General features: G+C 41.0%; 1 protein-coding gene across 3 annotated transcripts in view; it reads right to left on the reverse strand.

Annotated features, from left to right (window-relative positions):
- Positions 1 to 12,576, reverse strand: part of AMBRA1 (autophagy and beclin 1 regulator 1) — a 147,748-nt gene extending 135,172 nt beyond the window's left edge. The window contains exons 1-3 of one of the 3 annotated variants that reach the window (XM_035115335.3): positions 12,337 to 12,576; positions 8,127 to 8,201; positions 62 to 308 (exon numbers count right to left, since the gene is read on the reverse strand). In XM_035115335.3, the coding sequence (XP_034971226.2) occupies positions 62 to 196 (135 nt within the window). In that variant the 5' untranslated portion in view covers positions 197 to 308; positions 8,127 to 8,201; positions 12,337 to 12,576. Of the gene's footprint in view, positions 1 to 61; positions 309 to 8,126; positions 9,672 to 9,735; positions 12,144 to 12,336 lie in introns of those variants that run through there. The other 2 variants (XM_035115345.3, XM_088653921.1) reach the window with 2 other exon arrangements.
- Between the last annotated feature and the right edge of the window lie 4,371 nt (positions 12,577 to 16,947).

A 16,947-nucleotide genomic window follows, 5' to 3' on the forward strand; every position in this document is an offset into this window, starting at 1 on the left:
TTTTGTGCGAGGCAGCTTCCTAAGTTCAATTGACTTGTGAGTGCATCATAAAGAGCTTTACCTTGCCCTCCCATTTCATCCAACGGGTTTTGTCTTCTACCAACTCCTGCAGAAGACGCTGTGCTCCCAAAGCTTGTGTGCCCCGTTCTCGGCCCCAAAGGATTCGAACAGCATTCTTCTCTGGTACAACCTTCATGGCTTTTACTGTCTCAGTGCAGGGGAATGAGTCACCGAGAGACACCAGATCACAAGTGCCAAAAATCTACACAAGTGCCATCCACTCCTTGCAAGGCTGTCCTCATGGAAATCTAGATAGTGAATATATATTTCAAGGAACCCGTCAGAAGTTTCCAAGAGGTCAATACAAATTGGTATCTCTCTCTGTAATTGTTAACATTCCATCCCCACCAAAATAGCATTACTATTATCATCATCAGATTCTCCAGAGAGACCACTGTAATTGCAGCACATTCAAGACAGATCTTCCTCAGGTTGCAGAATGATGGGCTCAGGTCCAGCATTTTCATGCCAAATCTAACACATAGTAGATGGCCTGTGAAGTCTTACAAGAAAAACTTTGCGTGGTTGGAGATTTAACAAACAGCAAGTCACTCTCTTATTAGCTATGGTTCACTGAACACCTGATTCATGTTCATTTCACTACATGGATACTCTTGTCAAGCATTTTTAAATAACTCTTCGTAAGAATTGATTTGTGGCAATTTCATTTTCAAATGTATTTTGTAGTATTTAGAATAAAAGTATTTTCCAGTCAAGACAGTTTCAGCTTTTTTAAAAAAAATCTTTGAGCAAGATAGAGCACAAACGTTTACTGCTGCTAAATCACTTCCTGTCATCATAGAACTCACCATATGAATTATGTCATAGGCAGAATTACCGTGTTTCTCCGAAAATAAGCCATACCCCAAAAATAAGCCATAGTGATAGGCAGTTTAACCTTGTAGGTTAACTGTACCATACCGGTACTTAATTTAAAAAAAAAAAAGACATCCCCTGAAAATAAGCCACCGTGTGTTTTTTTGAGGAAAAATAAATATAAGGTGGTGTCTTATTTTTGGAGAAACACGGTAAGTTACCTAACCCAAATCACATAGCAAATACACCACCGAGGTTGGATCTGAATATATTTTCAGGTCAAGCACACTATCAACTGGATTTATGAAAGCTGGTCTCATCAAATACTACAAACTAACAAGGCATAATATGAAACTAGGGAGTTCTCATTACAAATTTTACTTTATTGAGAACAACTTCCAGACTGCTGACCCAAGACAACAGCTGCTTACCAAGACAGATATTTTTAATCAATCGCAAGGAAAGAAACTTTCCTTACTAAGGAAAGTTAACAGAGAGAGTTCTCAGGGGAATTTTCTTGAGGAATTGCTTTGCTCACCAGTGTAATAAATCAAGTTTACATAAAGTTAATGTGCATACATTTGATTAACTTTCATAATCCATTCTGAGTGCAATCTGAGAGTGATGTGGTTTTTCTTTCTTTCTGTATGACTGGCACCAGGGGTGATGGTGCTCTGAATGGGTGGAACACCTAGGCTTAATTTGTTTCAAACACTGATGTTTTTAATTTTTAAAACAATTACACAACTGTATGATCACATGGGTAAAGCCAATCATCTTTAAGATTTAATCTAACTAAACCTTTTACAAAGAAAATACGAATACCATTATGCAGAAGACTTATGTGTTTGTTCTACCCTCAACCATTTACAACTGCACTTCCTCATGTCCTGTTTCCATTCCTTGTGCAAACTGGGAACAGAGAAAACTCCCCCTTCACACTTGGAGTCGCTCACACTTTATCTTTCCACATCAACCTCTTTGGGAATCTGATCTGGCATGAGAGTGTGCCCTGGACATTCCAAGGGATATCCCATCACTATTATACATTGGTTTCACTCATCAATATTCTGAAAGAATGCTAGATATCTACCAGGTGATGTTTATCAGATTTTGGAAAAGTGTTTCTACTGCTTTCAACTCCAAGTACATACAGAATAATTCTAGCAATCGTGTGAAAGCCTGTTTAATCAATACATAATAAATGAATGCAGATGCCAGTTGCCAACCAAAACACCAGAGACCTCCTCTGAGGAGGAAGCATGGGATGTCATGGAACAACCCAGTACTTAATATTTAATACTTGGGAGAACTTGAAAAAAAATCCAAAGTGCCTCAGCTCATGAATATCTTGCCTGGAACCCAAAATAATCCACCCAACCACATAATGAGCCCTGCCTTGATCTCTAAGTTAGGTCCATTTTATGCCTTTATTGACATACTTTTGGTACCAAGTAAACACTTTCCTTTTCCACCAGGCTTTTGATGGTGCAAATCAAGGCTCCCACACACCTGGGAAATACAAATTAAGGATAGGTTAACAGAAGCACATGGAAGAGCCTTGGCTCACTTGAGAGCATAAGACTCCAATTCATATCATGCATGTTTCCAATGCTCTTCATGTGCAACTTACCCAATTAGCCCACATTTATTTAGTGAACAAAGGTAGGAAAGGGGAAATCAATGTTGCTGTAAACTGAATCACAAAGCATACAATGAATCAGAACTATAGCAAAAAAAAAAGGTTTAGGGAGCCACCAAACACACAAAGTATCATCTATAGCTGTGGTAACCAAGATGGTGCCCTCCATATGTTGTGGACTACAACTGCCATTAGTCCCAGCTAGCATGCCCAAAGGTGGGAAACAATGGGAGTTGCAGTTCACAACATCTGGAGAGCACCATGTTGGCTACCCCTGCTCTGCAGGAAACATTCAGCAAGCAGTAATCTTAATATCTTTTGCTGTTTGTTTGTTGTTGTTTAGTCGTTTAGTCGTGTTTGTTGTTGTTTAGTCATTTAGTCGTGTTTGTTGTTGTTTAGTCGTTTAGTCGTGTCTGACTCTAATCCAAGCCTCTTTCACTAATAGACAGGAGTAGTCAATGTGATGCCCTCCATTTGTTTTTGAACTATACTTTCATCAACCTTGACCATTAGCCATGCTGGCTGAGGCCAATGGGAACTGGAGCCCAGAACACCTGGAGAGCACCACATTGGCTATCCCTATTTCAAAACTTAAATCCTATGTCTTTCTACTTCATTTGTTTCATGTAATCCATGAACTTGTTCAACAAAGAAAGAGCAAGGCCAACATGAAATCTGAACAGTCAACCAAAAACACTGGCATGGGTTGCATGGCTGCACTTCTAACCACATTTAATAGGAAGTATGAGTCATTGAGGGTAATGAGGCTTACCTCTCAGTAAATGTGTTTAGAATTGTGTTGCACATGTCTCATACATCCATATCTCAGAGCACATTGTAGTATCTATATTAGTATCAGGTCAAAAGTGGCAGTTTACACAAGGTTAAATCCAAGACACTGGTCACAATACAGCATTCATCAGCTATATAAACGGCTATAAGGGGGGGGGGGCAGAACAAGGATGACTTGGCAAGGCAGTATTGCACTGAGAAATTGCTAACCTCCACACACCCTGACAGCATTTACTGTACCCAATAAATCCTTGCCATAAAAATCAAAAGCTGCCCCACAAGGTGCCAAATTCCTACTGGAAAGTTGTCCTTTTATTCTTATAGCCACTTTTAGAACACAGGGAGAAGCAACCTATGAAACACACCAAATGTCCCCTAATAACAGAAAATAAACCATCAAATTACAAGAGAGAGTGAAGATCCCTATCCAAATTTACTATTACCGGTATTTAGAATACTTCAATCCCCATTCTATATTCCCAAGATGCTCCCTGAGATGCTCTCAAAGTGGCTTACAGAAATAAAAACTACACAGTATCTGCATGGAACCAGAATTATTTAGGCAACATTTTCTGCTTGCATCCTTGCTCTTTCATGATGTCATACCAGGAACAGCCCTCACTAAAATCTTGAGGCAAAGGAGCATGGCCAAGCAGCTGGCTCTTGCTCATTCCATGATGGAAGCAGTATTTTCTTGCTACCAGTTGCCAGGCAGCAGGTCCTTTGAGGCAAAGTAGTAGAGGTGAGCAGCTGGAACTCACTCAGCCCCATGATGAAGGCCAGTTGTCCCCTGCTAGCAGTTGGTACTTCCAAGGCAATTGTGTCCTCAAAGGTCCTCTAAAGTTAAATAAGGGGCTGAGCACCTCAATTTCACTCAACCAAATGGAAGAAACTGCAAATTTTAAACAATAAAATTCCAGCAACATTTCATTGTCCTGCCATGCATAACACAATTCTTTTATCAGAACAGGCTTGTTGCCATAACTCTATAATGCAATGAAGTTCATTTCTTATTTTGAAGCTATAACTTACTGTTTTAACATCCAAAGCAGCAGGCCAGTATTAGGATAAACTACCAATAGCCAAAACACGTCCCAGTAGTTTCACACAGATTGCAACAGCATCTGCTTTCTTGTTTTCCTCAAAGACTTCTTACAACATTCTGTGAGCAACTGGATTAGCTAATGAAAGCATATCACATTTAGAGTCCTATAGCCCTTCAGTAATAAAAGTACGAGAATAAGAACATGAATTGTAAATGGCTCTAGAGATATTAAGCAGAAGGTAACCATTAATTTACAGTGATGAACAGAGGTGTGCACCTTAAAACTCTGAACCAGACCTTTTTCTTATTAACCAACATTAGATCTGCTCTAACCCAAATTTCCAAAAACAAAGTACAGTGGTACCTCATGTTGCGAACAGGATCCATTCCAGCAGCCCGTTCACAACATGAAAAGGCTGCAACATGAAGCGCCGAATCTGGATGCGCGTGCCGCAATGCAGCGCTTCTGCGCATGCGCAAAGCTCAATTTAGCACTTCTGCGCATGCGCACAGGTCACAGACGCACCAAACCTGGAAGTAACTCGTTCTGGGACTTCCGGGTTCGGTGCGTCCATAACCTGAAAAGACACAACATGAAGCTGACGTATCCTGAGGTATGACTGTAGTAGTAGGGTCATTTTGAGGGGGGGTTGGGGGTGTATGGTAACACTTTTGCCTCTCTGGTAACTCTTGCCTATTTTGCTACATTTTAAATATGTTGTAAGTTGCTTACTTTGGTTAGTAGGTGGGGTGTAAATACTCCAAATGAATGAATGAGTGAATGAATGAATCGTAACCTGCAAAAGCATCTGAACAGTAAAATTGTGCATTAATGGCATTTTGTATGAAAATAATTAGCAGAGTTTCAAAGAAATGCAAGTCTAGAAGTATACAGTGGTACCTCTGGTTATGAACTTAATTCGTTCTGGAGGTCCGTTCTTAACTTGAAACCATTCTTAACCTGAGGTACCACTTTAACTAATGAGGCCTCCTGCTGCCACCGCCGCACGATTTCTATTCTCATCCTGAGGTAAAGTTCTTAACCCAAGGTACTACTTCCGGGTTAGTGTGTAACCCGAAGTGTTTGTAACCCAAGGTTACAAACTTTTCTCTGTACTGAGAAAAGTTCCAGGACCAACTACTATTGCTTAATGGATGACCCAAGGTACAGCTGCTGCACTTGGATCCTCCCTCTGCCCCTGCTCAGCAACAAGTCCTAGAGTCCTGGGAAAGAGAATAATAAGCATGAAACCAGACAGAGGACCAATCACTTGCCAACCATGAGAGTAAGATGCCATTCTATTATTTGTTTGTTTATTTGTTTGTCATGATTCCTCCAAAGGAGCTCAGGGTGATGTACAAACATATATCCATCATAACACAAACAGTAAAAACGTACCACTAAAACAATTATTAACTCATTAAAACACTGGTTCCAGTACTGTTGCCAAAGGTTAAACATTTAAACTACAAAAGCCTAGATGAATAAAAATGTCTTTAAATGACGTCTGAAAACCAAAGTGGGAGTGATAGGCATACCTATGGGGGGTAATTCAGATCCCACTATGGAGAAGGCCCTTCTACAGATCCTTGCTCCCCAAATCCTGATGGGGGACTGCAATAGCCTCCCATTGCTAATCTTAAGGATCAAGTTGGCAGGAAAGGGAGGTTTGGGTCCTAAGCTGTTTAAGACTTTGCAAACCATTACTAATAACTTGAATTAGGCCCAGTGGCACACAAACCACCAGTGCAGTTTTTAGGATTGGTTATACATGATTCAATCTTGCTGCCCTAAATAGAAACATGGGAGCTGCATTCTGCAGGATGAAAGGAAAGAATGAAGTGTTTCGAAGAAGCAGCCCTAATGCAATTATACTCCATTATTTTATATAAGCCACCTTGAAAATCCTTCTAGATCGAAACGTGGAATAAAAACTATTTTTTAATAAACTGTTCACAGCACTGAGAATAGGCAGCAAAATGGCAGATTTCTGTATGTATGTGCACACAAGTGTTCAAATTCCCTAATATACTTTATTAGTAACATCTGAGGAAATTTTGGCGGCTCCTCTCAAACAGGCACCTAGCCTCTGTCATCCATGTTTTTGTAACCTATTTGGATTGCTGCCAGGAACTCTACACAGGACTGCCTCCTGTTTGAAAGATGCAGATGGTGTAAGAGCCAACCGTTCACCTTATAAAGAACATATTATGCCTGTTTTATCAGCTGCACTATCTGCCTATTTGCTTCCAGGCCCAATTTAAAGTGCTGGTTCTCATTTTTAAAGCAGTTAACAGCTTGGATCCTACATACCAGTGAAAGTTCCTTCCTCCATATAAACCTCCCCATCTCTACTTTCCCAACCTGCCCAACCTGCTGGGGAGACTCTGTTCCATGTCCCTTTTTTTTCTTGCACACGTGTGAAATAGAAAGGCATGGATCCAGGTCTTCTCCACTGTACCATTCAGTCTATGAAATACCCGTCTAACAATAGTCTCTATGGCCCCTACTTTGATGACTGTTCACAGGCAGTGATTATTTAAGAAGGTGCTTTTGATGGGCTAAAATAGCAGCAGCTGTAGATCAGTTCTTGAGCTAATTTACTTTCAGCAGCTGCTTTACATGTCTTTAATATCTTGTTACATTGGTTGGTTTTAACCAATGTTTTATTATAGTTTCTGAATTGTGGACGCTACTGCAGTTGAAGCAGATGCTGGAGATGAGTGAACAATGAAACAATCAAAGCCTCTGGCAGGGTGGGAGTTAGGTTAGTTCCAGTACCACTTCTTGCAAGTGTCTCAACTCTAGAGAAAAAGGGAGGAGTCATATTCCCACATATGAGAATGTTTTCAAAAGGCCTTTGTATTAAAAAGCTGGAGGGCTGCAACTAATTGTCCCATTTCAGTTCATACAATCCATGCATCTGTTTCCATGTAATAAATACCATGTCATAATAGACAAGTTTTATTTCTGTGGAACCACATGCAACGTCTCTGCTGCTGTTTGGCACTCTCATTTTGAGAAACAATTTCCTACCAAACTGTGAAGTACAATAAGTCTTCTCTTATCAGCTAAGTCTAGGCCTGGTCAATTTTGAGTATTCTGAGAGAAAATCAATGTTGCAATAGCGAAAGCTAGTTTTAAAATGTGCCCCGATGTTCCTGCTGTGGATGCACGTTTGGATGCACATTCACATCATTATAGTCTGAAATACCATCTTCTCTTCAGAGACAAAACTCAGGGGAAACTTGGTCTTACCATTTGCTATAGATGTTTGCTGAATCACTAGGATTTGGTAATGTTACTAAACTCCCCCCCCCATACACACACACACACACTTGCCAAATAATTTTCTCCCCTACTCCCCAAATAAGTTTTTCAACATTTGAAAAACTGATTTTGCTTTATTTATTTTTAATAGGGACTACACAAGTTGAATGAGTTATATATAGTACTTTTTTTAAAGGGGAGGAAAGTGCTTAAAGTCAGGCTCAAGCCAATAGAGAAAACTCGAAAATCAAGAAACAATGCATTTCTTTTTAAGTCTGAACGCTGATGCTCACATGGTTAAAAAAGGAGAATCTTTTTTTTAATCTACAAAGAATGAATGCAGAAAAAGCCAGCTCCTATACTCAAAGGGGATACTTACCATGAAGTTTCTCAAGCCTAAAATTTCTGTTAACTGAATGTCAATTGATCAGACTGTCCAGTTGTTTACAATGCAACTCAATACATAAAAGATCAAAGAACAGTTCTAAGATTTTTCTTACCAAAACAAAGGAAAAGTAGATCCACAGATGATAGAACTTGGCAGGTTTGGAACTAGTGCATTCCTGAATGACAATCTGAAGAAGACATGAAGGGGGGTAAGTAAGTTTGGGTTATACTTCAGTGGCAAAAATGATGAAGGCAAAATGAAAAAGAGGTAATAAAAAGATCATTCTAGTAAGCACACTTTTAATAGCATTTTGCTGAGTTGGGTTAAGGCAACAGAACACAGACTGGAACTTGTCAACTCAGAAAGAATATTCTGAGACAAGGTCTTGTGAAAACTATATATTATAAAACGTAAGACTGTATACACATTACATTGTTAGACTGCAGTAATACTACACAATGGCCCAGTTCACCCATCACCCTAAAACCATATTTTAAACTAACAATGTTGTAATGTAATGTGAATGAGTAATGTGCTGGTGCACACTGTTCAGAAGTGTCCACAGCATCCATCCCCACTCCTGTTGCATTGAAAATGAAACAAGACAGAGCTTAGCTTGTTGTGTTGTCCAAACCCAGGCTCACAGTTTGCTTCTCTCCAAACCAAAGTGGTAACCAAAGTTGTTCTTGGCTGTATTTATTTGTTTGAAGAGAAATAACCATAAGCTCAGGTTCAAATACTGTATGACAAAATAGACTCCTGCTGATTTCATCTGCAACATGACAGAAATGGGAAAAGAGCACTGTAGGATTTTTTGTGCAGCACAATCCAGCACATGCAGCCATTGTTTGTTTTAAAATATGGTTTAATGACACTCAAACTGCACAAGTGTGGCAGTTTATTTATTGCAGTCAACTTCAGCAACTTCAATCCTAAAAAAAGCTCAACAACTTTGGTTGGCCCTCACACATGTTCACTTCATCAAATCCGGCCCTCTTTGAAAAAAGTTTGGGCACCCCAATCTAAAGGACTGTAGCAGTAGGAAACCCTAAACAAGGCCCTCCAAAATATTGTCACCTCTGCAAAAGGGGCCTCTCATAAGTACTAAGTCAAGAGCACTATAGTGCTATTTGACAATTTCACATTAAATAAAACTTTCCATGTCCTTTTTTGTAATGATTTTTTGCTCATCCTTTTGAATCTATCTGTACACCTGCTTATGTTTCAAAGTTAAGGTTATAATACTGTAGATATGTCTTTGTTTAATTTCTTTTTTTAAGAACCCAGGCTTTTTAGCCATTCAGTCTTACTGGAGCTTCACCAAGCAACAGTCCAATCCTATGTAAGGTTACTCACAAGTAAATCCTACTGAATTTAGTGGCACTTCCTTCAGCCTTAAAGGAAGTTCAACATAAGTTTTCTCACCCAAATTCCCTTAGAAGGCCAGCTATATAGCCACCCTTCAAAAATTTCAATCCTCTAGCTTTTACAACTGTGCATATACAGATAAACATTCTTAAAACTGTATTAAAATGCAATTATAGTTCAGTTTCATTTGCTTTATAAGGGGACTAGCAACACCAGTAGCTTTCACTATTCATCAATCTGTTTTAATCTATTTCTAATGCAGTATGCCACCTTGGGAGCATCTGATGAAAAGGTAGATATTAAATCTAATAATAATAATAATAATAATAATAATAATAATAATAATAAATTACTTTATCAGTTTTAGACGTAAAATATTTGCTCTGCTGGTTCTTCCTGTGCCTGTTGCTTGGTTTTATCATAAAGAACCATTTATGCGTTTTTGGGTATATCACCAAATAATTTTAGTGGTGACAATAGTGAGTTTATTTATTTAAAAATACTTGGATGAAGTAGTTATCCATTCAGATCTGCAAGTACAACACAAATGGGAGTAACAGTAAACATGTTGGATCAAAAGCAAAACAACTCCAGATAGTCTCAAAATGAAGAACTGAGGAGTTAACAATGAAGTAAAATTCAACAAGGTCAAATGTATAATGTATATACAAGACCCATCCAATACACAATTATAAAAGCAGGTGTGTAAATACTCAATAAAACTTATGAGAAAAATGTAAACAAATGAAATGAGCAATGAAGGCAATGATGCAGCTCCAAAGTGCAATGCCATCCCAAGATCTGTATCTGCATGAGATTTGTATCAAATAGTTGTTTCTGTACAGTACTTCCCAATGCTGAGCAGAGAAGTTTCATTCAGTGTGTTGTGTTTACCCATATACCTGAGTTAAAGGATGATGGTAAGCAGAAGAGGATTCAGAGAAAAACTACAAAAGTGATAAAAAGTCTAGAAAGCAAGTCATATTAAGACAAACTAAAGGGATCTGCCTTTTAAGCACTGAGACAGCAATAACATGCTGACAGCATTCAAATATTAACAAGCTTCCAGAAAACAGAAAGTGGAAAAGTATTTTCTCGATCTAAGAAGCAGTTAATATGCAAGAAAACATATTTAGGTGACATGTTAGGAAATTTGTTTAAGTGTTTAAAAATCTGAATCAAATATGAAAGGCACTTGTGGAATTTACTTTGAGATTTACAGAAAAACTCAAGAGGACAGGTGAGCATGAACTACTGAGATTTCAAATACTACAGGTTTATGCAGACAGGCAAAATCAATGAAATTTATGAAAACGTATGCTCTATTGTCACTTTCCTCAAAAATATGTTTCTTTAAATTTGTAAAAACAAATTTCGCATCACCTCATGGCTTATAGAAGTTGCAACATCCAGTTTTGCACAGTATAACCAAAGTGGCATTTTAATTTTAGCTATGTTTCAGACAGAAAGCATCAAACTAACTTATCTAACTTATCTAAGTGAAGTAAGTGTACTTCACTGCAAACTTGCAATGTGTTTTGTTGCGGGGAGGGCAAAGTAACCATTTTGGAATAAAACTTGGAATTGGGGGGTGGGGGGAGCAAAGTAGGGCTTGAGTGTTTTATTTAGCACTCTCTCTTCTCCGAGCTACCTGTCTTCTGTATGAATAGCCCATTTATTCTTAGTTGCCATACTCTCTCCTCGCAATACACACTGAAGTCCATATCCTTAAACCATACCAAACAACGCAGCTTAGAAAACCAACAAGCAATTTCATGGTACAGAACACACCCACACCCACACACCCACCAACATATACCAGTCCACAATTCTGTAAAATCCTGATAATGACAGGAAAAAGAATTGTATCCCAATTATGGTGTTAAATATATGGCTGGAGTTATAAAAACATTGGGGAAAACAGGCTTGAGTTCTCCAAACCTAATAATAATAATAATAATTTATTATTTATACCCCGCCCATCTGTCTGGGTTTCCCCAGCCACTCTGGGCGACTTCCAACAGAAAAATGAAATAAAATAATCTATTAAACATTAAAAGCCTCCCTAAACAGGGCTGCCTTCAGATGTCTTCTAAAAATCTGGTAGCTGTTTTTCTCTTTGACATCTGATGGAAGGGCGTTCCACAGGGCAGGCGCCACCACCGAGAAGGCCCTCTGCCTGGTTCCCTGCAACTTGGCGTCTCGCAACGAGGGAAGAAATACCTTCTTCCACATGCAAAGCCTCACAACCCTCTTCACATTTAATTATTCTTAATTAATAATAATAAAGACCCGTGTACAGAGAGACCCCCTGCGAGCTAACAGCCAACTCTCCCTGCAATCTCGTGCACGTTTGCACAGAGTCAAGCCGTCGTCGTCCCCGTGCCCACCAGGCCTTACTCTCAAGGAAGCGCGGGCAGGCTCGGAGCCACATTCGCACACGAAAACAGACCTCCCGCTGCGAAAATTCCGGGCCTGCTTCCTCGCATCCCTGAAAAGGGGAAAAAAAACCGTGCGGCAGTGTGTTTACGTGGGCGGAGGGGAACCGAATGTATTTTAAATTAAGGAAGCGCTGCCTCCCCATATTCAGACCGACGGCTCCGGAAACAACACAGGGCGGGCCTTCAGAGCCTCGCTCTGCGGGTCCCGGGAAGGAAGGCCAAGGCCGCCAGGAGTCTGGCTAGCCACTTCTCCGAGCGGGGAGGACGCGGGGGCCACAGCCAAGCAGCCTCCTCGCGAGAAACCGCGGCACCGGGAGACTCCGCGGTGGGCGGGGTGGAGCGGAGGAACTCGACGCCAGGCGACCCTTCCTTAAACGCGTCCCGCCCTTCGCCTCAGGCTCCCCAACTCCCCGGCCGCCCCCACCCGCCGTGTTTCGCTCCCCGCCAGCTTGAGGGAGGCCGGCAACCCCCTAGAGAGGAACCAGGCCCGGAGCCTCTAGGCCCAGAGCCTACCTGGGGGGGGGGGTGGCCAAGGCCTGGCGCCCTCGAATCCCGGAGAGGACCGGAGCGGCGGCGTGAGGCACGCTCCGGGCTGGTCGGGGCCTGGTCCAGGGAGGGACAACCCAAATCCGATGGCAGCCTCTCCCCCTGCAGTTTCTGCCGCCGCTGCCGCTGCTCCGAGTTACTACCAAGGCCAGGGCGCCTAGCCGAGCACCTAAGCAGCCGAGTACCGAGATGCCGAGTGCCGAGCCAATCGAACGGCAGGCGCAAAAAGCAGAGCAGAGCTGACGAATAGAACGCAGAGAGCGGGATCGGCGCTGTCCTCGCGACCGAGAGGGCGGGGAAAGAAGGCAGGGGGCGGGGCCCACGGGGAGCCCTAGCGTCAGGAGGCGCCTCCTTCCGGGGGTCTGGGATCGCCTGCTGGGAAACGAGCCCTTAGCCGAGGGATACGTGGAGAGGAGATGCTCACCTTCACATCGCCTCGTCCCCTTGGTAATCATCTGGCTGGGACCTCCATAAAGTAGAACACATGTTCTTTAAAAATAGCACCCCCCGCGCAAAATCAAAGCCATAAATAACCACTACTGCCTCCAATACATTTTTATTGTAAGACTTTTTTAAAAAAAAAATCAATATAACTTTATCTGGCAAACGATGACTGTGCACATTTCCCAAAATTTCCCACACACTGTCCATTCCACTTCCTATAATGAACACACTTTCCTGCAGAAAAAAGGATCACATCCATTCCACACCATACTGTACATTGAAAGCTTTCCACGTAGTTTGTGCTAGGATTTGGGGGAAACCATGCACTTTATATGTATGGCCATTGGCTTTGGTCGGATAAGCCCCACTTATCCTGCTGAACTTAGCAGGACTCGTTATTAAGTAAATATGCACAGGCTTGCTGTTAAAACTGGTGGCACTGAGGACTCATCTACATTAGTCAAAAAACAGTGTTTTGAATGTGTTATAAACATGCAGCGCCAGATGATACTGTAAGAACAAACTTTTTCTATGAGATTTTACATAGTGTTTTTTTCTTTTGTTGTAACAATTTAATTTGTGACTTACTTACACATGATCTACCTGTGTGTAGATCCACACTGAAACAGAGACTTAAGAGCCTCCTTCTGCTACCACATTCTGATTTACTTCTGAGTAAGCCTACATAAGGTTGTGCTGCATTACTTTCTATAAATGTCTGAGGATAGTATGAGTTCTGCTAATAAACTAAGAAAAGGCACAAGAAGCAAATGATTGTATTCAACAACTCACAAAGCAAAATGTACTACTCCCTGTGCAACAGCTACAATCATAACCCCTTTTACCTGGGAGTAAACTCCATTGAATTCATAAGGACTTTCTCTGAGCAGACAAAGTTAAGATTACATTGTTAAGACTAGGCTCTTTTTCGTCTTTCCCCATCTTTCCCCATCTATTCCTCTTAGCTCTCAGTCACTGACAGCTCTGCCAGGATCTCATCAGGAGCTAGTGCATCATAATTACAACACAAATATAATTAAGGACGGGTACTTAATTAAGGTCCTGCATCACCTGCTTGTGCAACAATGTGTTGTACATGTAGGTGTCTGAGTTTCATAAGGCCCTTTCGTTTCTAATCAGTTTTGCAGCACCAGATTTAGGGTGGTGTGGGTGATTCCTCCCGCACAGGGCACTAAGCCGAGGGGGAGAAAAATTGAGAAGATCCATAACTGAAAAGATCATTTTTGAAGGGCACCAAATTTTGTCCTCACCCAAGGCACCACATTACAACAGATTACCAAAGTCTGTCCCTGAGTTTTGTCTCAATCTGGTTTCTGAGTTTAGCATATATTAGTATTGTTGCCTAAACTGTAGCCTGACAAACATTCATTCAGTGTTACAGCAGCACATCCTAGCACTGCTGCATGTTCACAAATACCATAGCAAACAATTAAAATTACAGAAGTACTTTACAGTTTTGGAATATGGAGTCAATTTTTCTACAAATGAATTCAAAAAGCTTTTCCTCACCATGGTTCCTAGCTTTCTATATATTTGCCACACAGCTAGATCTAGCTGCAACATGACCAAGACTGGAATCCAACTATCCTAGGTACATCTTCCTGGCAGTTAAGAGTCCCAGTGAACTATACCGTACTTCCGAATAGACATGCATTGACTTAACACTGTTAGAAATGGAATCTAGAGCAGGGCAAATAAGCAGATAAGAATTTATTCCCATCATAGACATGGCTTCAAGGGGCCAAGGCTCTTTGCACCACCTCAGTTTTTTTTGAGGGGGCAGGTTTCCCCCCCCCAATTGTTGAGGTTGGTACAGAGCTGGGCATGGAGTGGCATCAGGACTTCTTTTCCAGGCCAGGGCCTCACCTGGGGTAGAAGTAGTTAAGAATGGAAAATGGGTGCTGAAATCAAATCCTTAACCCATCGCTGGAAACACCGACAACAGGGAACACTGGCCTGCGAGCACACCAACTGGAGAACAGACTTTACCAAAGGTGTCATGGGCTTTGAAGACACTCAAACTCAGGACAAAAGGGAGAAACGTGCTAAGAGGAAGGCACGCTTGGGAAACCCTCACATTAATCAACTCCTGCCCGGAAACCTACCGCATGTCCCCTCTGTGGAAGGACGTGTGGATCCAGAATTGGCCTCCACAGTTCCTTACGGACTCACTGTTAAAACCATGTTTATGAGTTAATGACACCTCGTGTGAATTAATTTGGGAGTCCTATGACTTGGTCCAAGATAAAAATGATACCCTGTGTGAGGAGGCTTTGACTGTGATAGAGAAAAAATGGAAAGGGAGAGCAAAAAGCATAAAAGGTTATTATATGTGGTGGCATTGCAAAATCATTAAAAAGGCCTGGGATGAGACATATATAAGCAAAGACATATAAGCAAACTATGGCAAGTTCTTAAAGAAATGGGAGTGCCTGATCACCTCATCTGTCTCCTGAGAAATCTCTATGTGGGACAAGAAGCTACAGTTAGAACTGGATATGGAACAACTGATTGGTTCAAAATTGGGAAAGGAGTACGACAAGGTTGTATATTGTCTCCCTGCTTATTTAACTTATATGCAGAATTCATCATGCGAAAGGCTGGACTAGATGAATCCCAAACCGGAATTAAGATTGCCGGAAGAAGTATCAACAACCTCAGATATGCAGATGACACAACATTGATGGCAGAAAGTGAGGAGGAATTAAAGAACCTTTTAATGAGGGTGAAAGAGGAGAGCGCAAAATATGGTCTGAAGCTCAACATCAAAAAAACCAAGATCATGGCTACTGGTCCCATCACCTCCTGGCAAATAGAAGGGGAAGAAATGGAGGCAGTGAGAGATTTTACTTTCTTGGGCTCCTTGATCACTGCAGATGGTGACAGCAGTCACGAAATTAAAAGACGCCTGCTTCTTGGGAGAAAAGCAATGACAAACCTAGACAGCATCTTAAAAAGCAGAGACATCACCTTGCCGACAAAGGTCCGTATAGTTAAAGCTATGGTTTTCCCAGTAGTGATGTATGGAAGTGAGAGCTGGACCATAAAGAAGGCTGATCGCCGAAGAATTGATGCTTTTGAATTATGGTGCTGGAGGAGACTCTTGAGAGTCCCATGGACTGCTAGAAGATCAAACCTATCCATTCTTAAGGAAATCAGCCCTGAGTGCTCCCTGGAAGGACAGATCGTGAAGCTGAGGCTCCAATACTTTGGCCACCTCATGAGAAGAGAAGAATCCTTGGAAAAGACCCTGATGTTGGGAAAGATTGAGGGCACAAGGAGAAGGGGACGACAGAGGATGAGATGGTTGGACAGTGTTCTCGAAGCTACGAACATGAGTTTGACCAAACTACGGGAGGCAGTGCAAGACAGGAGTGCCTGGCGTGCTATAGTCCATGGGGTCACGAAGAGTCGGACACGACTAAACGACTAAACAACAACAACAACAAGACATATAAAGATTTGAAAACAATTTGGGAAATGATTGTTGTTAAAAAAAAACACTGAAGTTATGACATAGAGATGTACAAGACTTGTTGGACTTATTGAACAAAATACGGTACATTGTTCCTGTACACAAGATTGGATGCCAGGCCAAGACCGACCAGCCAGCCCCTAAAGAAGGAAGAAGCCTCTGTTCAAGAAGACGAAGAAGACTGGTAAACTAAACTATTGAACTATACAGGATAAACTAGTTAACGCAGAACCCAAGACAGAAAGAGGACTTTGAATAATAAAAAAGAGGTAAAGGTTTAATGCTCATCTTTTAAGCTTTGTGTACATACTTTCACATTAGTATAACTTTTAAAACTCACTTGTATTAAGATGAACAAGGTTTAAAAATTGAATTATTAAGATTATAAGGTTATAAGGACGTGCACAAACAAGTATTAAACCATGAAACCAAGAGGGGGAGGGGAGGGAAGTCAAGCAAAAATAATGGTTTAAATTTTTGATTATGATGGTTGTTTTTTCTTTTCTCCATTATATATTGTTGTTCATTTTTTGTTATCTTTTTTGAAAATTAATAAATTGTTATTTAAAAAAAACAAAAAAACAAAACCGTGTTTATGGAAGACAATCTTACTCAGCTATGAGTGATGCCAAAGACGA

Source organism: Zootoca vivipara, chromosome 1 (assembly GCF_965207765.1).
Source record: "Zootoca vivipara chromosome 1, rZooViv2.hap1.1, whole genome shotgun sequence".
Classification (NCBI taxonomy): Eukaryota; Metazoa; Chordata; class Lepidosauria; order Squamata; family Lacertidae; genus Zootoca; species Zootoca vivipara.